At 25.4% G+C, this 27,713-nt stretch overlaps 2 protein-coding genes across 6 annotated transcripts in view; one reads left to right on the top strand and one right to left on the bottom strand.

Annotated features, from left to right (window-relative positions):
* The first annotated feature begins 2,492 nt into the window (after positions 1 to 2,492).
* The window catches only part of LOC122860879 (tensin-1), a 72,924-nt gene continuing 47,703 nt past the window's right edge, over positions 2,493 to 27,713 (top strand). For all 5 annotated transcript variants that reach the window (XM_044164919.1, XM_044164928.1, XM_044164927.1 and 2 more), the window contains exon 1: positions 2,493 to 3,094. In XM_044164919.1, coding sequence (XP_044020854.1) covers positions 3,002 to 3,094 — 93 coding nt within the window. In that variant the 5' untranslated portion in view covers positions 2,493 to 3,001. The remainder of the gene's footprint in view (positions 3,095 to 27,713) is intronic.
* Positions 14,310 to 17,836, bottom strand: LOC122860881 (putative sodium-dependent multivitamin transporter). Its single transcript, XM_044164930.1, has 8 exons — positions 17,749 to 17,836; positions 16,990 to 17,076; positions 16,796 to 16,909; positions 16,486 to 16,707; positions 16,058 to 16,401; positions 15,869 to 15,988; positions 15,137 to 15,796; positions 14,310 to 15,073 (listed from the first exon to the last, which is right to left on the bottom strand). The coding sequence occupies exons 2-8, from the start codon at positions 16,993 to 16,995 to the stop codon at positions 14,791 to 14,793; spliced, it is 1,749 nt and encodes a 582-aa protein (XP_044020865.1). The 5' UTR covers positions 16,996 to 17,076; positions 17,749 to 17,836; the 3' UTR covers positions 14,310 to 14,790.

The raw sequence follows: 27,713 nt of genomic DNA, 5'->3' as shown, positions 1-27,713 counted from the left end.
CTTTTACTATTTTTATTTTTTTTAATTTTATTCTTACTATTTAAATGAAAGATCGATGAAAAGAAATACCGACTTACCGATCGAAATATATTTTTTGATTGGCGCATGCGTACAAACTTTTTATTTAGAAGAAATTGTTGTAAATAATAAATTGGTTATTGTTTGGACACCCGATAACTTTTGAATAAATAAACGCAAAAAAATTATGTTGCATTCAAAAAATTCTTTATAAAAATTGCCACAGCCAAGGATATGATAGAAATTCCAAGTCCAACTTTTCAAAGGCCCTTCATTCATTACAAAGTTCGCGATGACACCTATTATTATAAACAATCGTCTTACAATTGAAAATGGGTGGTTTAAATATTTTCAAATATAGCCTTGGCTGTAGAGATTTTGATGAGGAAAATTTTAAGACCAAATAGAACTCTGTGAGATAATTTTTAAAAAAGTTATCAAGTGTCTAAAAAAACACAAATTCTGATATTTTGTTAATTAACAAATTTCTAGCAACAATAAAAAAAAAAAAAAATCGTAATTTTGTAGAGTTTTAAAAAACAAACAACCTGGCAAAAAATTGCATCCATGATTTGTTCTTAGTTTTCTTAATATATCGAGTTTAAAATTTTTTCATTATCTATTTTTATCAACAATTAACTAACTAATAATCCAAAATTTTTCTTTCATATCCTTGGCTGTAGATCTTTTCAAAACCTTTAATTTAAGCCTATTTCAAACTCTCTATCTTAAATAGTTTAGAAGATATGAACATTATTTATTTTTTGCCAGTGATTTCAATACGTAAGGCTTCGCCTCCGTAAAATATTAATTATTAATTATTTATTAGTTTATAAATAATCATCTTTGTTGCAAATAAAATTGAAAAAAAAAATTGATTATTAAATAACATATGAAATTTAATTAAATTTATAATTCAAATTCAATTGGTCAACAGGGGGGGCATTACAAAAGTGCGGATATATCCAATTTGTGAATTTAAAAAAAAAAAAAAAAAAAAGTCAATACAACAATAATCATGATTTTTACGACAATTTAATGAATATATAAAAAAAAAATAAAATAACCAATTGGCTTTTGAAATTGATATAATAAAAAAAAAAATATACATATGGTATGAAAAAAAAAAAGAAAAAAAATTTTCGAAATATGTGATTGCGATTATACAGAGAGTGTGCTTGCGTCGCGGATGAGTGAATCCTCTCAAGCGTCCTTCCGTCCGACGTCCGGAGGCACGGCCTCTTCTGTATATTTTTTTCTGGTTGCTTCTGCACCCGAGCAATATATATTCTCAGCATTCAGTCGTCGGTAGACCGCGAGGCGAGCTGGTCGACAACGTTTGTATTATATACAAAAAGAAAACTACTGTGCTTACCTATAACCCAAAATAAAATTACAAAATTACTAAACTATTATCAAAAAGATTTCGATTTCGTTTTAGCAATTTAAAAAAATTAATAACACTTTTATTAATTGATAAAATAATTGGTTTTATAATTTTTTTAATTAACGAAAATTACGATAAACGATTGACGAAAAAAACGTTAAACGAAATAGTATATATTTTTTTTTCGAAACCGGGAAATTGAAAAAGTTTTGAAAAACAAAAACAGGAAGTTGGTTTATTTATTTTGGAGCAAGTGAAATATTGAACTGGACCTTGACTGGAATTAATGCTGACGGACCTGTTGGACTTTTAAAAGAGGAGATTTTTCTATTTTTTTTTTTTTCTATGATTTTTTGTTATTAAAAATAGCCAATCGATGAAGCATTAATAACCGGCGTCTGCTGTTGAGATAGCAAAGTGAGAAGAAATTTGATAAGAAAGAAAACGAGAAATAAAACATGACAGATATAAATACTAATAAATAATAATTTTGTTTTAAAAATCAAAGAGAGATAATAAATTGCTATTTTTTTTATCACTTAAATTTTTATAACTAAATTAATTGAAAATTGATATTATTCATTTAATTGAAGTTGAAAAACAAGTGTAATAAATTTATAGCTAAAAATAAAAAGAGATAATAAATTAGAGTAAATTAAAAATAAGATAAATAAAAAACTTGAATAATAAAAATTAAAATAAAAAAAAAAATTCACAGTGAATCTAAGAGAAAATGCACAACGTTCGTGTTGCTGTCTCAATTTGCGGGAAAGTTCAGTAGACATACAAATTACAAGACAACGTCAATACAACGATATAATAATTTTTTTTTTTATTTTTAAAAACTATAATCAACTCTTATCTCAATTGTCGATGCAAATTTATTGTTGACGTTTGCACAACTTGAACACATTTTTCTATACGTATTTTTTTCTTTAAATAATTTTTTTTTTTTTTTTCCACATTTTATTCTTTTAATTTTATTTGCATCGATAATGTACATGCAATAACTGATAAGAATATTCAAACATACAAATTTTTATTGACCAAATAACTTGACATTTATTTTTTTTTTTATCAAGCCTGTGTTAAACGACGAGTTTTAATTTATTTTTTTAAAAAATAATCCAACGCACAGTGAATATATTTAAAAATATTATATAAAGATAATTGCAATCGTTGATCATTATTAAAATTGATGCAGTAAAACGAGATCAAAATTTTAATATATTTATCATAAATTAAATTGACAATTCACTGACTAAGATAAAAAAAAAAAATTAATAATTGAAAATTGTGTTTTTTTTAAAAAATACTTTTAAAATTTCATATACGTGACAAAATATTGAGGATTAAATTGCAGTGTCGATAATTCAGTGCTTATTATTCTTATTAATATATTATAAAAAAAAAAACTTTTTATTTATTTAATTTAATATAAATAAAAACAATTAATTGTGAAAAAAAATGTGAAAATGGAGACGATGTTTGAGTATCGAGTGGTGGCCGATGGTGGATCAGCAAATTAAATTTATGCGAAAAAAAATAATTATTATCTAACGTAATTGGAGGTAGTTTTTAATAATTACAACTGGAATGCCGTGGATAAGATGTCTTGGTGGTGGGGGTGGAAAAACAAGAAGTGGAAAATCACCAAGTGTCAGTCAACCAATTCATTTACTTGTTAAGGTAGTTGACATATTTATTATCATTTTTTTAAAAATTTTTTTAAACATTAATTTTAAAAAGAAATATAAATTTTTAGATGAAAAAATTATATATTCCCTTTTTTATTTGATAATTATCTAATAGTTGGAATATTTTTTATTTTATTTCCGTGAAAACTATCTATTTTATGTAAATTCATTTAAATTTTTTCATACGAAAAAATTCATATATTTCATTATTATTAACTCGAGTTCATTTTTCATGAATATCGTTAATATATTACGTATAGCCTGTAATTTGTGTTGTCAATAATTTACGACCTTATCATATTTAAATACCCTCTCAACGAATAACGATATAGAAAATTGTTCATTGAAAATAACTAATAAACATTTTTTTACAAATTATTAATAAATAAATATTAAAAATTATCGTTAAGTAAACTTTGCAATTAATCTTATTATTTAATTATTTTTGTTTAATTTTTTTCTTTTTTGTAATTTAAAATTTATTTTGCAATATGTGGACAACTTGTTGGATTTTTATTTTATTTATTTTTTTTTTATCGTATCGATGAAAGCATGCGAATTTTTAAATCGCCTTGCATGTGAACATAATAACGATAAAAATAAAAAAGTTCATAAATAAAAGAAAATTATCCTGTTTTTTTTTTTCTTAAAAGAAAGTTAAATAAATAAAAGTATATAAATAATAGGTACAATATATAAAAACTATACCACATTACATGCATTTTTTCATCATGCTTTTTATTTCATTTTTAAATAAAAATAATAATATTATTAATTTCTATCTAAATAATTAATAACAATAAATCAAAATAGAGAAAAAAAATTAATTTTTTTTTCTTCTTTATCCCATATTTTTCCATTATACAAATTAATTATTTAATTGTTTAAATAATAAATTCATAACAAATAATAGACCCAAATTATAAAAAATATATTTTTTTAATTCTCTATTTTTTTTTTAAACAAAAAAAAATATTATTAATTTACAAATTAACAAAACAAAAATACTATTATATTATTATTATTATTAATAATAATTAATATTCTATTTTTTTTATCCAATAAAAAATAATAATAACAGATCAAAGTTAAGAAAAAAAAAAAAATAGAATTGATTGTGTATTTTCTCGATACTGATATACCCAATTAATGATAATTTGTTTTTATATTATTATGAGTATATTTGCGGTATCTACTTAAGTTATACCTACTGTTTATTACAAGTAGTGAATGCTTACAAGTTGGCAGGGGCGAAGGGGGGCTGTGCTTTTACAAGGCTGTGTTATTATAGTCGTACTATTATCGATATACACCTGTACTAATTTTTCCCTCATTCACTAGTAATTTTATTTTTTTACATCTTTTATTTTTCTAATATAATATTTAAAATATCTTTTTTTATTTTATAATTATTTATTGATTTATTTAAAAATCATTGAAAATGCCTTTCCCTTTGCGACAAAGATCCGCAATTAAAGCAACTTTGTCACGCCCATTCAAGCCTTTTACGTATATTTTTGATTGTATATTTCATTCAGGATAAATTCCAAGTAAATAATCTAGGAATTTTTTTTAATTTCAATCAGCCATAACAATAATAACTATTTACATAAATATATACTTGTATACTATATATTTTTTAATTTTTTTTCCCATTAAATAATTATTATATTAATCATAATTTTGATCTCATAAATATATTTTTTTTTTTTGATATAATTATTAACTGACTTGAATTTTACAACTCAATTTAAATTAATTTATCTTTTTTTTTTATTTTATAATATGACTTTTAATTTGTTTGTATTTAACTAGTTAATAAACTTTTGAAAATGCTAACTTTGTTGGTTTTATTCAACAAAATTTATTTCAATATTTTTTTTTAGAGAAAGTTAATTTAAAAGTTCGTTTTTTTTCTGATGACAAAATTTTTTATTCTTTCGAAATTGGTCTAACGAGTTTAGACAACCAGAGCCAATTGCTATTTGGGCATTTTAGTCTTCTATTTTTTATATGTTACATACTGAAAGTCTAAAAAAAAATTTATTATCAAACTTTATTTTCTCATTATATTTTTTCTGTTTTTGTTTTTTATTAGAAAAAAATTTTATATATTAGTTTTTGTCTGCTGATGTGTTTTTTACTGAAAAAAAAAGAGGTCAAATATTTTGAGAGATTGGATCGATTTTATTTGATATAGCAAAGGTGTTTACGTTAAATGCGATCAGATAAAATAATAAATGGAAAAGAGGAGATGATGCAAGTTCAGGGTGCACAAGATACCTTTTTTATTTATTTTTATTTATTAATGTTTATATATTATTTATATAAACTCCATCCGACTTCCACTGTTATTTCTTGAATTACGATTGAGAGACCCGTTGACCTGTATGGTCGCATTCTTCTCTTTTTTAAATTTTTTTTATTTTTTTTATCGTCGTGTTCAGTCGCCTCTACCGATCTTTTGAATAAATGTTTAATACATTTTATTTTTTTATATCCTGTGTGTATGTGTGACTCGATCATGTTTAACATTTATTTAAAATATCAAATTAAAAAAAATAAAATACGGATTAAAAAAAACATAAAATAAATAGAAATTTTTATTACTAAATTAGTATTATTCTAATAAATTTAAAATTGATAACTTTTCTATAAATTTTTTGTATTTAAATATCAAACATGATGTTTTTATTTTTTTTTTTTGTCAATTGATATTTATATTTTAAATAACCGTCACTAATTTTGAATTATATAAGAAAAAGAAATCCATTAATTTGCTTTTTATTTTATCTTGATAGAAAAATTGAATTTTTAAATGAATTTTGTCTTTTCTCTTGAAGATTTTCATTTAAAAATGATGAATTAAAATTTGGTGATGTTATGGTGATTGTTACTCACTCATCAGGTAATATCTCTCTATCTTGTAAATTTAACTTGAGGGTTTATTTTGTATTTTGTGTTGTGCGGCAACGATAAAACGTTTAACTCAAAGACTGACAATAAATCACACCAGGGATGCGTATATAGAAAGTCTTTCGGCTAAATTACTCAAGTGTAATTGGATGCGCCGCGGGTGTCTCAACTTGAGGTAAATAAGTTAATATTTGAAAAAAAAAAATATAGGATGAATGTATGAGAACGTCGTTGAATGGTTGATAAATGCCAATATGTTGGGAAAATTATTTTCCATTTTTATTTATTATTTTAAAAAAAATCCACTGAACATTGTGACCCTACACATAAGAAATTTTTTCTCTTGGTTTTATTTGATGCAATGCTTTTTTTATTTTTATTTATACATGCATTATTTTTTTACTTTGTGGGGTTGTATTTTATTTTTGATGATTCAGTAGATATATCTCGAGCACGTTTCAGCCTCTTGAGACAACCCTTAACTTCCGGAGCCACTGAGTAATTGCTTGTTGGTTATTTCAAGGGGTTGGACTCAGTCATAATATACACAAGTGCATATCTAAAGATAGTGGAATTACATTTCTACCTATTATTAATATATATAATAATACTTGGCCCGTGATAAAAAATTTTTTAGTGGTAGCTGAAGTCTGTCTCTATTTGTCTGATAAATTTATGCATTATATTTACTGATGCATTTTCTTCAGGCAACTTTCGGAAAATTGGAAATTCGAAAATAGAATTTAATCAAAAATAAAAATTCATCTGTCCTGAAAAATTTTAGCAATTAATTTCAACTCATTTTTAATCTTTTAATTTTTATATTTTTCGAGAATCGAAAGAGGAAATTCTATAATTTCGACGATTTATCCCATTTCAAAAAAAAGTATTTCTAAGAAAAATTTTCATGAAATTATGCGTTTAATATTCAGACAACACCGGAATATAATCATCCTAGAAATTATTTTTATGAATTTAATTTCATTCAACTTAATAACAGACACAAAATTTCAACAAACACCAAAATATAATTAAACTAAATAAATTCATTTTTATAAAAATAAAAAAATAATTTCCAAAATTAAACAAAAACATAACGAAAATAACCCTTTTTTCTAAAATAATTATATAAATTACTTTCTAATTAAATGATAATTTAATTGAAATAAAATTTTTGTTATTTAATTTAAGAATAGCTACAATTTTGACCTATACCAGAATAATTTAGCTTCTTACTTTTCTACGTATAACAAAAATAGTCATGACGAATTTGTACCGACCTTTGACGTGTATTTAAACAGTCTTAGTAAACTGCACATTTACAAATCACTTTAATCTAAATATCTATTTTATTATTCTTGTATAAAAATTTACACAAGTATATTTTTAACGTTGTATCTTTTACAAAGTCAGTGCATTTGTTTATGTTTATAATTCTATTTTCATATATTGTATAATCAAAAAAAAAAGTAAATAACAAAAAAAGAAATTAAATACAAAAGAATCAGGTCAAATGATGTTGAGATTGTGTCAGGTCAGGATGCTGTTTTTCCTTCTACATTTATTTAACATATATTTTTATTTTTTGATTCATTCTATTCTGTTTTCATTCCACTCTTCAATGTGCCCTTGAATACAAGACCCCACCAACAATGGCTTCTGATGGGACCAACTGCATAACATGCACGATGCAATCTGAATAAAGAGAAAAAAAAAAAAAAAGAAAATCTTTTATCCAACCACCAGGCAATCCCACAAAGCCGCATATCTAAATACCACTGTCGCGCTAATGTGTCGTCGGTTCTTCTGAACACGTTTTATTCTCCAAACGTCATTAAGCCTCTTTTTTTTTCTAAAAAAATAAAATATTTATGATAAATATAAAAAATCTCTTGACTCCATCAGAGTGAGCTGTGTTTATATTTTTTTTAAAAAAAGCGGAATACCTTTTTGGAGGATGTCAAAGGCTTTAAATTTAAATTCGAAATTATATTAATAATCGCAGGATGTGTATAGAAATTTTATATAAATATTTTTTTTTTTTTTTTTTATGGAAAACTTAAGGGTTAATACTTGGGGTGAAATTTTAATCACGTGTTTTGTACGTGCTTCGTTTATTATTTTGTTGATTTTTTTTTCATTAAAATTTTCTATTGTTATATAAGTTTAAAAAAATTTTTTTTCGAAATATTAATACGTCAATTGGTTGTCACGTTTTTTAGTATGAAGATTGATGGCTTGGCCATGCTGGCTATAAATTAACAACTATTATTTATGGATATTTAATTAATCATGCGGGTTTGATAGTTGATATTTTTTAAATTTTATTTTCGTTCTCACCAGCATGTGTTAATAATTATACACAATCTCGGCTATATATTATCGACAATTTGATGTTTATATAATTTAGGCTGTAATTTGAATTATTGAATTTAATTTTTTTAATTAAATAGTGACAGAGGTCAGTTATTTTCTATTAGGTGGTTTTTTTTTTTTGGAAATCCACTGTATCATTTCGAATTTTGGGCGGATAATGGTGTCCTGTTGTTAGTCCCAAATCCCAAGAACGAAATAAAAATATAAAAAATGTCTGTATACTTCAGCTGGAGCGAATTTTTTTCAGCTTGATCAGGCTGCAAAGAAATCCTCCCATGATTCGTATTCATTTCTAAGAAAGTATTCTTTTCTCTTCTCAATTTTTTTAGAAAAAAAAACAAAGAAAATATGGATATATTTATAAATATTTTTTTTTGTTAACACGTGGTAGTTATATGTTGTTAAATTAGCTCGTTATTATATACCGGAAGTATAGCACCATTTATTTTTTTCTCATATTTTTATGGTAAAAAATGACTCTTGACTCCAAACGATAATATGACGCACGGGTCATGGTTAAACTTTTTTTTTTTTTCCATTCTGTTTATCGTCACACGTCTTATTATGGTATAGAAATAGATTTTTTTGTCCTCTTTTTTAAATTTTATTTGAATCCAATGCTTGATAGAAATACCAGCAATCCAGCATCTCTAGAAATTTTTTTTTTTTAGTTTTAAAATTGACCTCCCATAGTGATACGGTTTCCACGGTTGAATAGTTGTCCTTGCTGGTCTTCTTTCCTCCAATCTCTTTTTTTATAAATTGAAAAAAAAAATAACCAACCAACGGCTGGTTGCTTCCTGAACCTAATCTTCATTCACCTGCGTTTATAAAATATCCAATATATATTGAAAATATCAATCTACTCTTCCTGTACTCGGATTACCCTGCAAAATAAATTAAAAAAAGAATACTCTTGTCTATTGAATAATGCAATATATACAAAATTTATTCCTTTAAATTTTTAATATTTTTCATTTCTATTTTTATATGCCAAAGAAAATAAAAATAAATCAATAAATTATTTAAAATAAAAAACAAGTTATTTTAAACAAAATATAAATATTATTTTTATTATTTTTTTGTGTGTTCAAGTTATTTTATATAGAATCATGCAACTTCCTCATCTATTTTTATATATATTTTATATCTTTTTGTTTTATTATTTTAACCTTTTTTTTTTTTATATTAACTTTATATATCTTGTTCGTGTTTGTAACACATTCAGGGTTGTGTCTCATCCAGCAACTCAAACGTACGTCTCTCTTTGAATATTTACAGCAAGTATATATGTATATATATATATATTTTTATATAATTTATTTATGAAGATGTTTGTGTATATTCTATTTTGTATATTGTCGAGGATTAATGTGATATCTCCAGTGGTTCCTACTACTATTCAACTTGTGTCAAAACACATGGCTTCAAGTGCAACTGAATCACAGCCACTGGCGTCATCATCATTTATTTATTTTTCTCATCTTTTTTTTTTTTATTTCTTATTTCAATTTTATTATTATTATTTTTTATTATTTTTTATGATACTCATTTTTTATACTCCTCAAGATTAAATTGAGACAACGAACCTTCAACTTTCATTACTAAAATTGCGTTGAATTTTTTATGCTGTTGTATATTTAAAAAAATAAAATAATACATTCTTTTTTTTAATTTAAAATGCTTAATTAAAATATAAATTATTCAATTATAACTGAAAAGTTTAGTGAACATATTACCTATATCAAATTAGGTGTTAAACTTTTGGAATAATAACATGAGAAATTTAATTTTAATTAAAAGTTATGTCGTAGTGGTTTTTTTTTTTTTCATTTTAATGATACGAGAATTCTTTTAAATGATGCAAACTGATGTTCGTAATAATTAAGCAAATGTCTTTTTTTTAAATTCTTAATTTTTCTATTTTATAATGGCTTTCTTTTTCAATTATCATCATTTAATCTTTAAATATTTTATTTTTGACTTCCGCGTGTGTGTGGGGACACAATTGTCTTGAGTTAACTTCGACATGTATATGTTTATATATAATTTATAAATCTTTACATGTATTTTTTTTTTTTTCTTTTAATTTGATGGTTGAAATTATCGTGGTGCTTCAAAGTATAATCGGCGCCGTTGGGCTTATTCATTTTTCGCGTGGGATTTAAATTTATCGTGGTTTTTTAAAAAAATAAAAAAAAACACAAACAATAATGATAATAATAATAAAAATAATAAACATAAATATCAAGTTTGTTTTTTAATTATTTATTTAATTAAAAAAATAATTTCTAATTTATAAATTTTTATCTTTTTGATATTTATTTTATTTTTTTTTAAATTTATAATTTTCATCAAATATCAAGCATGATTAGACACATATGTTTGTAATAAATTTTTTTTTTATAAAAATATCAATTTAACTGGCATATCTTATATTTCAATGTCATCTAGACTTTTGTTGTTGTATCAAGGGATTAAAATCCATCCCAGTAGTCTGAATAAGACAGAAAGATGCGGTTAAAAAATTTGAAACATGCATGTCACTGTCACAAACACAACTTTATCATGATATTCACCACCACATGGTATATCAACCCTAAAAAAAAATTAAAAAATAAATTTACCAATAAAAAGTATAAAACTTGACACGATTTAAATTCCATTTGGCATCAAGGATACTTAAATCCCACCAGACAAAATATAAAGTTAAATAAATAAATAACAAAACGATCCACATTCCAATTGAACACAGTGACAACATAAAAAAAAATAATAATAAAACGAATAACACTTTTATAATATATAAAAAAACCAAAAAAAAATATTTTGACTAGACTTGAAGTATCTATCACACAATGAAATATTTAAATAGCATTTATAATAAATTGAAATAAAAAAAAGGGATAATATAAAAATCACGCCTTTACATTTGTTCTTGATCATCATGAATATCATCATGAATATCATCATGAATATCATCATATTAAAATGAATTATTTGGTATGTACATACGTGGGGGTCAAATATAATAAACACTTATTTACTTGTGTATACACTTTCTCATGATACATTCAGTCATTCATAAACCGTTCAAGAAAATTCATTTTTCATATTTTATTTATATATTCTCTTTTTATCATTCTGATATCAAGTTACTTTGTCCAATGCAAACTCTCTCAGTATTAATCTTGTCTATTTTTTATATTATTTCTACACCATCATCATTTATACATGTGATCACGTTCATCATGATGTATTTAAAATCATCAGTTAAAAATAATATGCATGATATATTTTTTCAATAATATCTCAGAGTTCACTGACACCTTGTTTTTTATGTTGACTGCCTTTTCATTAAAAGTCATTAACATTTTGGAGCATTGCAATATGTAAACGAATAATTAAATAATTTATTTTTGTAAAAATTTTTCATGTTAAATTGTTAAAGTGATCATTAGCACTACATGAGATTTGATCAGGTTGGTGGTCTGTTTGGATTTTTATCTTTTCTGTTTGATCGTGCCAGATTATTCACTTTGCTTTTTTTTTTTTTTTTAATTTTTATTCTGTCTTCTCTTTATCGTTGCTTCTTAACATGAATTACATACGCACTTGAATTGACCACTATAAATGCTTTTAAATAATTTTTTCACTTTAATCGTTGTGTACACGCAACATCAGCAAAATTATGTCGGTTTCTTGGTACAAGGATCTGTCAATAATATAAAAATTATTCTTTGAATTTTTTAATTTTATCATAAAAATATCTTTATCTTGTTTTTTTTTTTTTTTTATTATTCAAAGTCAAAGATTAATGGGTGTTTTTTTTAAATTTATATATAAAGAAAGATTTTATTAAATGGAAAAAAATATCAACTGAGAGTTGTATGAGTGAGGTAAGAAAAAAAAATAATATTTATCAATTTAAAAATTATTTAATAGTGATAATTTAAAATTACAGCTGTTGTGTAATAATTTTTCATTCGCATTATTCATTGTCAAGAAAAAAAAATAAACTCGTTTAGCTTCATTCTCTCACTGACATATAAATTTATATGCTGAATTGAAGGTATTTTTACGTTGTCATTATTATTATTATTATATTTGTCGGCAGGGGGCTCGTCAGGGGAAAATACAAAATCGAGAAAGAGATCAATCGAACACAATCCACATAGTATTGTTGAATTTTTTTTCTTTGGTTGATGAGTTACGTGACAATCAACAAAAACACATTCGTTCATGTGACATTTAATCATTTCTCATTCTTTTTTTTTTTTTATATTTTTTTTTGTGCTTGAGCTTTTACTCATTTTTATATAGTCAAATAAATAATTTTTTTTTAACTTGAATATATTTTTTTTTAACTTGACAATAATTTTTTTTGACTTGCAAATAAATTTTTTAAATCAATAATATTTTTTTCTAAGCTTGTAATTAATTTTTTCAACTTGAAAATAATTTTTTAAACATGATAGAAAATATTAAAACTAAAAAATAATATTTTTTCTACTTGAAAATAATTTTTTTTGACTCGCAAATAAATTTTTTAAATCAATAATAATTTTTTCTAAGCTCACAATTAATTTTTCTATTAAAAAAATAATTTTTTCAACTTGAAAATAATTTTTTAAACATGATAGAAAATATTAAAACTAAAAAATAATATTTTTTTTACTTGAAAATAATTTAATCATGTCAATATAAATTTATGTTAATTTTCAAAAATATTATTTTTAGCTTTATTTATTATTTCAATTTAAAAATAGATATTTTTATTGATAACACATATATATATTTCAATATTAAACCTCAAAGAAAAATTATATACAAATGAAAAAAAAATAAAAATTTAATGATGTGCATATAATAGATACTAACAATCCTGTTTATTTTTATATGTTATATATATATGCATTTTACGATATATATATTAACAAGAGGTCTTTGAATCTTCTCTACAAATAAATATAGTATGCGTATGTATATTGCGTTGGCGGTATTTCTATTGAGCAAAAACAAAAAAAATAAAATAAATATTGTACATATACTGTAGTGCATAGTGCATACAACAAATGTTGATTGGTAAGTTGTTGTTGAGTGTGTGTCTATACCAACACGACTTGTGACTGATTTTAATTTTCTCTTTTTAACTTTAGAAGAATCTCTCTGGTCAATGCACCATTCATGAACCCTTTCAGAATTTTTATAAAAAAAAAAAAAATACCACTCGTGAAAAAAAAAGTATATATAAATAAAAACAAGGAAACGAATAAACCGTACAATAGTTTTCCGGTTTTCCTTTTGAATTTTAAAATACAAAAATAAAATAATAAATAATCAAATAAACTTGAAAAGAAAAAAACAAATAATATGTGAAAATTTTTTATAATTAAAAAAATGCCAAGTAGTTTTTTTTAAATTTATTTTATTATTACTTTTTTTTTTTGTTTTTCGTTGATATGTTGATTTAGGAAACTAGCAAGGAAATACATAGGGGAACAATAAAACATGATGAAATTTTTTTTTTTTTTTTTTCATAAAATCATAAAAATATATATGGGTCATTTGTGTACTTTCTAGGAAAAACAATCCCTTAATCATTTTGTATGTCTCGTGTGGGTTGGCTCGGTCAACATATCCAGGATATTGTGAACAGAAAATATATAAATTCCCACGCAATTTATTTTCAAATATATACACAAGGTGTGTCAACTGATGCACTTATTGTAAAAGCTACTGATTTTATTATCAAATGAGTCAGTTAAAAAAAAAAAAAAAATTAAACATCTTTGAATGTAAATTTTAACTTCAACTCTTCTAGAAGCTACTCAATATTATACCTTTATTTTTACATCTCATTTTGAAAGTGTAAACTCACTCATGTTAATTGATCATGCACGCATTTCTACAGACTTCACACTTACGTTTATTTATTTAGCTATTTTATTTTTTTCGTGTCAGTATATGAATTCTAAATTAAAAAACATTAATATATATTTACTCAATAAATTTTTATTCAATTAGCCTTTTTAAATGAAGCCAATAAAATCATATTTATTATAATTTATAAACTATATAAAAATAAATTATCTTAAAAATTTACAAATTTTTATTTAATTTAATCTTTAATTATTATATTTAATATTATTATTTTTATACGAGTGTTAATATGATGATAACCAAATGATCTTGTTTGACTTGAATGACTTTTAAATTGCAAATTATTATATATTATTTTTAAATGATCATTTGGCTCTTGTTATTAACCCCAACTGATACGTGGGCGTTAAAATACAAAACCTTTTTATAATCCTCATTTTATTTGTAACTCGTTTAATGTAATTTTTTTTTTTTAAATATATAATACTTTTTCATAATTTATTTAATTATTTATTATTGTTCAACGGGATTTGTTTCTTTATTATCTAATACAAATATTTGACTGCCAATTGGATTTCCTTGTTGTTGCTGTTGTTGAATTTGTCTTTTACGTTTTATTCGTGCAGCAATAAATGGTGTAAATAAACGTGGATCAGATATTGGTGCTGGAGTTTTTGTATATTTTTGTACTATGCTACTTGCAATGTAGCCAAATAATAAAGTTAAAAATAAACCAATTGGTGTTGCCCACAAATAGGATATTCGAAATAGATAAAAATATTTATCATCATTTTTGCTAAAACAAATAAATCAAAATAGTATAGTCAATAAATAGTACAGTTATCTAAATTTAAAATACCTTGGATAAATAATTGGTGTAATAATTGTTGAATTGATACATCCATCAATGAACATTGGTAAAACTGGTGCTTTTATTTTTGGTCCAAATGTCATAATAGCATTAATAACAAGTGCCATAACTGTTCCAATAACAGCACCAGTTTCATTGGCTGATTCAAATACCATACCCAATGTAAATAGACCTAATATTGGACCACCAATTGCACCATGTATGCCCAATGCAAGTTGTATTAATGTTCCAAGTTTTGATGCTAAAAATGCAACACCCAATGTTAATACACCAATTCCAAGTGCTAATATTTTACCATATGATGCTGCTTTATCATCAGGAAATGGTTTATTTAATTTTTTATATAATGGTTTTAAATAATCAGACAATGCAATTGCAGCCATTGAATTTAACATTGCTGATACTGTACTTAAACTTGCACTAAATACACCAGATACAAATATACCAGTTAAACCAGGTATATTTGTCATTTTTTCTTTTGCAAAATATGGCATAACCATATCGTATGATTTTATTTTACCAATTGTTACTGGATCACAATTATTATAATAAGCAAATAATACCAAACCAGATAATGACACCAGCATAACCATTGACAGTGTTAATGGAATATTTAAAAATAATGCTTTTCTTGCTGCAGTAATTGAGCTGTAACAAAACAACAATTTCAATCGAAATAAATCAATGTTAAATAGTCATTTAAATGATTGTCTTTGGTACCTTGCTGTTAGCATTCTTTGTACTTGTACTTGGCTACAAGCATACAATGAAAGAAAAAAAAATGTACCACCAATTGTCAATGACCACCAAGTGTGTCTTATCGTTGGATCGAAATCAAAACTTGTAAAAGAAAAATCATTAGAAGCAAAATAAATATAAAGTAGGTTTTTTTTTTGAAGAAAAACTTACTCGAAAAAATTGAGACGTTCTTTTTCAGATGCAATATTAAAAACACCAACAAGTCCACCATCAATTTGTCCAATTCCAATAATAAGAATTGATAATACACACACATACATAAGTCCACCTTGTATAAGATCAGTTATAATGACAGCTTTGATACCACCAATTGTTGAATAAAATGTACATATTAAACCAATTAATAATGTACTTAATGTACCATTTAATCCAGTTGTTGCTTCCAATGCCAATGATGGAGCATATATTACAACACCAGTATAAAATCCAACTTGTAAAAAATTTGCAATACTTGCAACTAGTCTTGCTGTCATTCCAAAACGTTTTTCAAGATACTAAATGATTTATTATTTTTTTATAAATATATATAATTATTCAATTTTGTTAAGTAACGAGTTGATATAAATTTTTTTAATTACCTCAAAGACACTCATTGTTTGAAGCTCATAAAATATTGGCAAATAGACATATGCAACAATTGGTGTTCCAATTATTAAACCAACATATAATAAATTAAATTGTACACCATAAGAATAATTTTCACCACTCAATCCAAGTAGTGAAATTGCTGATAAAAATGCAACCATCATGGCAAATGATAAAAGTAAAACACCAGATGATCTATCGGCAGTGAAATATTCCTTGAAATTTTTTTAAATTAATTTTTAATTTTAATAATTGACTGAAATGTTTGAAAAATAATTTGATGTATTTGCTTGTTTTTTTTACCTCAGCAGTCTTTTGTTTTCCACCTGTAAAACGATAGTAAATACCAACTGCAGCTGATGCTGCTAGCATAACACATATTGCAACCCAATCGAGCCATTGTAATGCACTTTCATTCTAAAAATTAATTTTATAAATTTAATTGCCAACAAAAAAAAGAGTAATTATATTGAAGCACTTGGTTTTCTTGTACTCACTTGCATTGTTGAGTATTTATTTTATTTTTGTATTTAATTTTCTATTTAAAAAAGTTTCAACTTCCTCGTTTCAAGCTCCAATGATAACTAAAAAAAAATATATAAATTTTTTAAGTTCTCCTTCAAAGATTACATAAATCCGGTCACGTCAAAATGATCAACCTTCCGTCAATTTATAATTTTTTTTTTTTCCTTTTTATACTAATGTCACGGGACGTATTTAATAAGTAGCTCTATTTTTTTTTTTTTTTTTATTCTATAATATTTTCACCTATGAGTATTTTTTTTATTTCCTCAACAGTGTTAAATTTATTTTTATTATCATGAGTTATTATTATGACAATGAGATAATCTGCTACTATAAAAATAAAATAAAAATGAGTTTTCACTAAGCTTAGTAAATATACCTTGTAATTTGTAGAAAAAAAAAATAAAATTATTACAGTACATTGTGACGTATATTAAAATCAGTTGCATCTAGATTTTACAGTAGCAAAAATAAAAAATATAAATAATAAAACTTCCGGTTAGATAAATGATAACAGCAGAGACAATAATCACGTTTAAATATTTTTTTTAATTATTATTTTAATTACACTTTAAATATTACATTTATTATTTTTTAAATTTTATTTGTTGAATTTTATATTCAATTTTTTACAATATAATAATTGTGCAATTTTAAATTTTACACTTTTTAATTTTGAGCTCATAATCAAGTCGTCAACATTTTACGATAAATTAAAAAAATATTCTTACCTTGATGACGGCCGATAAACAACTGCCTATGTTCAACAAAATAAAAATATAAAAAAAATGTCCGATAAAAAAATTATACATAATTAACAAAGCAATATTGTCTTATCGTTAAAAATGTAAAACTTTTTTTTTATACGTTTTATGCTAAAGTTGACTTTTAAAAAATTCAATTTATTTAATTTATTGGTAATACGTTTGAATATAAAATTTAAAGTCATTATTTACTAAAGATTAAGAACTGCCCTCAATTTGTTTATTAGTATATATTATGATGATCTTTATGATCCACCACGTTCAAAAGATTTTGTATCTAAAACAAATACTTGGCTGCCATTTGTCGGTGGATTATTTTCATTTCTTCGTCGAATTCTTGCGGCAACAAATGGCGTAAATAATCTTGGATCAGATGGTTTTTGTGATGTTGTTGATAATGCATTTGTTATGAAACTGAATATTAGTCCAAGAATTATTGCACAGATCCATCCAATTAACGTAAACCATAAAAATGATAAACGATTAATATAAGAAAATGATTCTTCATCCATTCTAAAATAAGCAAAAAAAAATATATTTAGTATCAGCATAAATTAGGATCATTGAGTTTTTTTAATCTATTTTTTCCGTACGGTGGAAGTACGAAGGGACTTGGAATTGTTGCGTTTATACATCCATCAGTATTTGCTGGAAGAAATGGAGGCCGATATTTTGGTGTGAATATAACCCATATATTAACAATCAATGCGATAATTGTACTTATAACAGCACTTATTTCATTTGTTGATTCAAAAAACATTCCCAATGTAAATAATCCCAAAATTGGTCCACCAATAGCACCATTAATTGCAGCAGTTATTTGAACAATACTTCCAACCTTTGATGCAAGAAAAGCAACAACTAAACTAAAAAAACCAATTGATAGAGCTAATAATTTTCCATAAAATGCACCATTTTCATCAGATATTTCACGTCCATATTTTCCACAAAGTGGTTTTAAATAATCTGACAAAGCAACTGCAGCCAAAGAATTTAATGAAGCTGATACAGTACTTAAACTTGCACTGAATATTCCAGATACAAATACTCCAGTTAATCCAGGAAAACGAGTCATTCTTTCTTTTGCAAAATATGGTAATATAACATCATAACTAAATAATTTACCAGCTGCAACTGGATCACATTTACTGTAATATGCATAAAGAGCAATACCAGCAAATGACACGAGAATTGTCAGTGATAATGTCATTGGTATACTTATAAACAATGCTTTTCTAGCATCTTTAATTGATCTGAAATTAGAGAATTTTAATATTAAAAATCAAATTTGTCTTTTAAAAAATATATAATTTTATACTTTGCTGAAAGCATTCGTTGAATTTGCACTTGATTAACTGCAAATTGTGTCAACCACAAAAATGTACTAGCAATTGTTGATGATAAACCATATCTTACAGTTGGATCTAAATCAAAACTGAAGAAAAAATTAAATCGTTATATTGTTTGTCTTGTTGAATTATACATAGAAATTACTTACTCGAATATATTCATTCGACCACCCTCTTCTGCAATGTCAAAAACATCCCAAAGACCTTCCTCAAGATCAATATGAATAACCACAATAACACCAATGATACATGCAAACATTAATGCACCTTGTAAAATATCAGTAATAATAACAGCTTTAATTCCACCAATTGTCGAATAAAATGTGCATATTAAACCAATAAGAAGAATACTTGTTGTTCCATCAAGTCCAGTTGTTGCTTCCAATGCCAAAGCTGGTGCATAAATTATAACACCAGTAAAAAAACTAAATTGAACAAAGTTTCCAATACTTGCCAAGAATCGTGCAGTTTTTCCAAATCTTTTTTCAAGATACTAAAAATTATTTTTCATACAATTAATTGTTATATACAGATAAATTTCAAAGTAATTAAATTTGAAAATAGAATTACCTCAAATACACTCATTGTATTGAGTTCATAAAATACTGGAAGAAAAAAATATGCAACAATTGGCAGTGCTATTATGAAGCCAATATGAATTAGAAAAAATTGTGATCCATAAGTGTAAGTTTCACCACTTATTCCCAGCATTGCAATTCCAGATAAAAATGATACCATCATTGTTAATGCCAGCACAGTAACACCGGTTGATTGATTCGCAGTAAAATATTCCTGTCAAAAAGAAAATATATATTTTCATTTGCATTGTAATTAATTTGATTATTAATTTTCTAAGAAATTCAAACTTGTGATGTTTTTTGTCTGCCTCCGGTAAAACGATAGTAAACTCCAATTGCTGCTGATGCTCCAAGAACAAGACCAATAACAATCCAGTCCAGCAATTGCAGAGAACCCTCATTTTCCATTATCAAAGTTTCGCTCTGTTAAAATAGAATGTTATGAAAAATCATTGCACATTATTAACACAATGTAGAAATTTAACAAATAAATAATTCACGAGTTTACCTCGATGTCTTGGACAATTGAAAAAACTGAGTCTTTACGTGGAGCACAATAAAATGGGTATACATAACTAAGTGACGTTCACTAATCCAATCTACGATGAATTGAAATAAAACCTTCAATGACAAAAATTGTCAGCTATTTTTTTTAACTGCGTAATTTATTTTTAAATGCAAATCATTTTTTTAAATAAAATAATGAAATTAATTGCCATGTGAATTGGATTTATTTCAAAATTATTATATATTTTTATTTTTTTTCAATTAATCATGACAGGCATTTGATGAGGTATATAATTTTTTTTTTAAATTTTAATTATTGATAACATTTAAAAGTAGTGAAATAAAACGTAAATTGTTACATTGTCGCTTTGTTTTGTCATAGTATTACCTTGTGTCTAAAATTTAAACTTTTATCAATTTTTTTTTGCTTTGAATTCTTGGAAATACAAAATTAACTCAACAAGTGTTTAGTGATATTAAAATTATACAAATAAATTCTTTCAAGTGAAGTGGGCCATAATAGAAACATTTTTTTAATGGGTTTTATTAATTTTTATTTTTAAATACACATCAATATACACTGCAATCAAATTATATTTTATTTTACTTATCTGTTAACGTATACAAATGTTGCAAAATGATATTTTTATTTAAATAATTTATTGAGGACATTCTATTGTTTTAGAATTCAATACAAACACTTGACTATTACCTTGAGATAGCTTTTCTCGCTTTCTCCGAATTCTCGCAGCAATTATCGGTGTAAAAAGTTTCAAGTCGACAATTGGTGGTTTTTTATTTGATAAAATATTGCTGACTATACTTGCAGTTAGTCCGAATAAAATAGTGCAACACATTCCAATCATTGAAAACCACAAAAAAGATAAACGATGAATATAAGAATATGAATCAAATGATGTGCTGGAAAATAAATGAAAGTTATATAATTTATTCGTTTATTTGTCAAAATAATTTTAAAAGTTTTCATACGTTGGAATTGCTGACGTGTTGGTGAGAGTAAAATTACGGCATCCTTCAATTGACAATGACAAAGGTGGATAACGTGCTTTAGGTGAAAAAACATAAAAAATATTGACTATCAATGCACCAATAATACCAACAACAGCTCCAGTTTCATTTGCAGTTTCAAAAAACATTCCCAGGGTAAATAATCCCAACATTGGTCCACCAATTGCCCCATGAATTGATACAAATGCTTGTATTAAACCACCAATTTTTGATGCAAAAAAAGCAACAACCAAACTCAAACCACCAATACAAAGAGAAATTAATTTTCCATATGTCGTTACTCGTTCATCTGGTATATTATGACCAAATTTTTTACATAAAGGTAGCAAATAATCTGATAAAGCAACTGCTGCTAAAGAATTTAATAACGCTGAAACTGTACTAAGACTAGCACTAAATATTCCAGAAACAAATATTCCAGTTAATCCAGGAATTTTGGTCATTTGCTCTTTTGCAAATAATGCCAATAGCATGTCATATGATTTAATTTTTTTTGTTTTAACTGGATCACAATTGCCATAATAAGCGTAAAGAGCAAGACCTGAATATGACATCAATGTTGATAATCCTAATGATACTGGAATATTTAAAAATATGCCTTTTCTAGCTTCTTTGATAGATCTAAAAAATAATAATAATCAATCAGTTGGTGCAAGCTGAGAAAGAGTATACTGGCTTACTTTGTTGAGAGCATTCGTTGAACTTGAACTTGATTTGTTGCAAATTGTGATAACCATATACATGTTGCACTTAATGCCGAGATAAATCCATAACGTACAGTTGGATCAAAATCAAATCTAATAAATTAAAAATATAATATAAATAGTTTTTATAATTTTTGATGATTTAATTTGTAAATTAATCTTACTCTAAAATATTCATTCGACCACCTTTTTCAGCCATTTCTAAAACACTCCATAAGCCATTATCAAGACGAGCATGAATTAAACCAATAATACACAACATCGATGCAAACATAAGGGCACCTTGTAAAAGATCAGTTCTTATGACTGCTTTTAATCCTCCAATTGTTGAATAAAATGTACATATTCCACCAATTAATAAAACACATGAAGTACTACTTAAACCTGTTGTAGCTTCTAATGCCAATGAAGGTGCATAAATAACAATACCCGTAAAAAAACTGTATTGTAAAAAATTACCAGCACTTGCTATTAATCTAACAGACATTCCAAATCTTTTTTCAAGATACTGAAAAAATTTTAAATAATTATTTATACATGTATAATATAATAGAAAATATATTTACCTCAAATATACTCATTGTTTTGAGTTCATAAAATACCGGAAGATAAATATAAGCAACAATTGGTGTCGCCAAAATTAAACCGATATAACTAAAATTAAATTTAGCACCATAAACATAAGTTTCGGAACTACATCCGAGCATTGATGATCCAGTAAAAAATGAAACCATCATTGCTATAGCTAACATTACATATGGTGTAGATCGATCAGCCGAAAAATACTCCTATTAATTTTATAAAATAATTTATCATCATTGATTTACATGTATACGTATAAATAATTAAAATTACCTCAGAAGTTTTTTGTTTACCACCAGTAAAACGATAGTACACACCAATAAGAGCTGATATCGTAAGCATTATACACAAAATTATCCAATCAAGCCACTGAAGAGAACCTTCATAATCATCAATTTGAATTTGATCCTGCATAAAAATTAAAAACCAATTTTTAATTTAATAAATTTATTTTGTCAACTCGTAGCCTACCTCCATACTTGAAATATTAATATAAAAAAAAAAAAACAACTTTAGTAATAAATAAAATTTCAATATCAATCGCAACACAACTATGGACACACTGATCACTTGGGCAATAAATTAAAAGTCATTAAATGACATTCTACTTTGATGCAATAATATCATAAATAAAATTCACTTGTCACGTCAACGCTGCTTTTTAAATGACATTCAGTATTTTGCTTTTATTTCACATAACTAGAAGTAATTAGACAAAAGAATAAGTGATACTGTCATTTTTAATGACATAAATATTTGAATTTACATTTTTAATATTCAATTTATTGTTATTGAATTTTTTATATCTAATACAAATACTTGACTGTTGACTATTGTCATATTTTTTTCACGTCTTTTTCTAATTCTTGCGGCAACAAATGGCGTAAATAGATTTGCTTCTAATGGTCGTAATGGTGTATTTGCTAAATTGTTGATGATAACACTTGCTATTAATCCGACAATCAGTACACAGCTCATTCCATATGTTGTATACCATAAAAATGATAATCGATCAATGTAAGAGTAGGCAGTTTCATCTTGTAGGCTGTAATTTAAAAATTTACCGAAATAAATAATTTATTACTTTTATTTTTTCCAAGTAATTTGATGCTTTTTTATTTAATCTTACGTTGGAATCATTTGTAGATTGATGATACTCGAGTTGATACATTTATCAATAGACATTGTAAGATATGGAGGTCGAAATTTTGGAGTAAATGATATCCACATATTTAAAATTAGCGCAACAATAGTGCCAATAACAGCACCAGTTTCATTTGCTGATTCAAAAAACATACCCAATGTAAATAGTCCTAAAACAGGTCCACCAATTCCTCCATTAATTGCAACAGCTACTTGAATGAGACTGCCAATTTTTGCAGCAAGAAATGCAACAACTATACTAAAACAACCAATCGAAAGTGCAAGCAATTTTCCATAAAATACAGCTTTTTCATCGGTAATATCATGACCATATCGTCGACTCAAAGGTTTTATGTAATCAGATAAAGCAACTGCTGCTAGTGAATTTAATAATGCTGAAACTGTACTAAGACTAGCACTAAAAATACCAGAAACAAATAGTCCAGTTAAACCTGGAAATTGTGTCATTTTTTCTTTTGCAAAATAAGGCATTATCATATCGTAAGATTTAATTTTCCCAGCTTTAACAGGATCACATTGATTGTAGTATGCAAACAAAGATAACCCAGAAAATGACACAAGACCAACCAATAATAATGTCATTGGTAAATTAATAAAAAAAGCTTTTCTTGCGTCATTTAATGTCCTGAAATAACAAAAAAAAAAATTACAATTGATTTACATTTGTTGAGTAAATTAATTAATTTACCTGGCTGTTAATAATCGTTGAACTTGTACTTGGTTAACAGCAAATTGAGTTAAAAATAAAAATGTACCACTCATGCATGCAGTGATACTGTATCTTATAGTCGGATCAAATTCAATTCTAAAAATTTATAAAATAAGTAAACAATTAGAGTTTTTATTTTTCTTTTGATAAAATATTCAAGTTAATCTTACTTGAACATATTCATTCGACCACCTTTTTCAGCAATATCAAAAACACTACCAATACCATCATCAAGATTAATATGAACAACTCCAATAATTGCAAAAATACAACCAAACATTAATGCACCTTGTAATAAATCAGTTATAATAACAGCTTTCATTCCACCAATTGTTGAATAAAATGTACAAATTAAACCAATTGCAAGAATACTGATTGTTCCATCAAGTCCAGTTGTTGCCTCCAGTGCCAATGATGGTGCATAAATAACAACGCCAGTAAAAAATCCAAATTGTATAAAATTTGCACAACTACCAACTAGTCTTGCAGTAACACCAAATCGTCTTTCTAAATACTGCAAAGGTTTTTTTTTTTTTATCACGTATAATTTAAAACAAGAGATAAATTATAGTTTTTATATTGAAACTCACTTCAAACACACTCATTGTTTGTAGCTCATAAAAAACTGGAAGATAAAAATATGCAACAATAGGTGTTCCTAAAATAAATCCAATATAAATTAGATTAAATTGTGCTCCATAAGTATAATTTTCAGCACTTATTCCAAGTAGGGATAGACCAGATAAAAATGCGACCATTATTGCAACTGATAGGAGAGTAATTCCAGTTGATCTATCAGCTGAAAAATATTCCTGTTGATATAAATATTTTATTTTTACATTGAATCTTATTTCTTTTCTGTAGTTATTAATTTAATACCTCAGATGTTTTTTGTTTTCCTCCGGTAAAACGGTAATAAACACCAATACCAGCTGATGCACCCAGCATGATACCAATAACAAGCCAATCTAACCATTGCAAAAAACCCTCGTTTTCTTTTATCAAAGTGTTACTCTAAAAATAATTAAAAACTTTTATTTGGTTCAACGAATTTTCATTCATCAAATGTACACTCAGCTCACCTCCATATTTTTTTTTCAACTTGGAAATTAGAATATCACTCGAAAAAAAAAAAAACAAACCAAAATTTAAACACAAATCACAACACAATGTTTTGCAAACTCGCTGCATTTGTAAATAATTTAAAATTCATACATTTCAAATGACAAAAAGTAAATTCTCAGTAAAGTGTTTGATAACTCTTGATTGTATAATAAAATTATCTGTAATTTGTTTTTATTTTTTTTTTCTCATTCAAGTTTGATCTGCATCACATTAATTTTATCTACGGAATTTAATTTACTATATTTTTCTCGGTTTTCTATTTTTATTAATAATTAATCGAAATAACTGGAATAATAGTGCAAAAAATTTCAAGAGTGTAAGTCAGATAATTGAGTAATAAAATTTTTAGTTCAGTCGTGGAAATTAATGTGCACTCAGTGATTACTGAGAGATAATATAATGCTATTAAAAATTATAGCTTCCTTTGAAATTCTTGATGATTATTGTGCTACATATGGTACACAATTACAACTTCCGGATGAAAGACAAGTAATTGTCGTTTCCTCAAAATATTATATAAAAATAGGAAAAAAAAATATAAATATAATTTTTTATAAAGATTTAATTTATTAGATTATTAGAGGATTTACAATGTTGTATTAATTAATTTGTTTTTGGTAATGTTGATGGTTCCAACATGAATATATTGCTGTTATTATGTTTATTTATTTTTTCACGTCGACGTTTAATTCTTTCAGCAACAAATGGTGTAAATAAATTTGCATCTAAATTATGTTCTTTTTTACTTAATAAAAAATTAACAATTGCACTTGCAATTAGTCCAAGAATAACTGTTGTTCCAAATCCAATAGCTGGATACCACATGTGTGACACTCGATTTAAATAAAATAAAGTTTGATTTGACGGACTGAAAAATAAATTAATAAGCAATAAAAAATAATTAAAACATATGATAATAAAATTGATGTTATACCTTATAATTGCTGGTGGTATGATAGTTGTATTATCACATCCTTCAACAGACATTGGTAAAAATATTGGTTTTGGTTTTGGTGATAATCCTGAATAAAGTGTCAATATAAGTGCTATTAATGTGCCAATAATTGCACCAATTTCATTTGGAGTTTCGAAACATATTCCCAATGTAAAAAGTCCTAAAATTGGAGTACCAATACCCCCATAAATTGCAAGACACATATGAAGAAGATTATCAAGTTTTGATGCAACAAGTGCAATGAGCAATGATAAACATCCAACTATCACAGTCAAAAATTTACCAACTAGTGTTGCTTTTCTATCAGTCAATTCGTAACTAAATAATTTTAAAAATGGCTTTACATAATCTGTTAAAGCCATTGCAGCCAATGAATTAAAACCAGCTGATACAGTACTAAAACTTGCACTAAATATACCAGCAACAAATACTCCAGTTAAACCTGGTATATGACCTAAATTTTCTGCAGCAAAATATGGCATAACCATGTCATATTTTTTTATTTGTCCTGATAAAACAACATCACAATCTTTCCAATAAGTATACAAGACTAATCCAGCTATTGCTGTTGACACTGATAATACCAAAGTTATGGGGACATTTAACAACATACCCAATTGAGCTTCCCTGAGTGTTCTAACATTGAGAAAAAAAAAATACATTCGATTAATTAAATCAACAAAAATTTTTAAATTAAATTTTAAATTCTTTTATTGAAAATTAATTACTAACTTTGCTGTTAACATTCGTTGAATTTGAACTTGATTAGCTCCATATTGATATGTAAAAAGTATTGTTCCACAAGATACAACATTTAACCAATTATAACGAACTGTAGGATCAAGATCATATCTAAAATATTAAATAATAATCGTTAATGAAAATGTTTATTAAATAACTAAATATTATAATTTTCATTATTTCAATTGATATAAATTACGAGAATGGAATCAATCTATCAGTTTCATATGCAGTTTGCAAAACAGTCCATAAACCACCCTCAATTTTATGTAGACCAACAATAATTATTGCAAAAGTACCACAGAGCATGAGTGTTGCTTGCATAACATCAGTTGTAATGACTGCTTTAATACCACCAATTGTTGCATAAAAAATACATATTGAACCATTGAGTAATATGCTAAATGTTAAATCCAATCCTGTTGTTGCTTGAAGTGCCAATGATGGTGCAACAATAACAACACCCGAGTAAAGTATAAATTTTCCAAA

This window comes from Aphidius gifuensis, linkage group LG1, assembly GCF_014905175.1.
Source record: "Aphidius gifuensis isolate YNYX2018 linkage group LG1, ASM1490517v1, whole genome shotgun sequence".
NCBI classification, from domain to species: Eukaryota; Metazoa; Arthropoda; class Insecta; order Hymenoptera; family Braconidae; genus Aphidius; species Aphidius gifuensis.
This window is presented reverse-complemented; position numbering and strand designations above follow the sequence as displayed.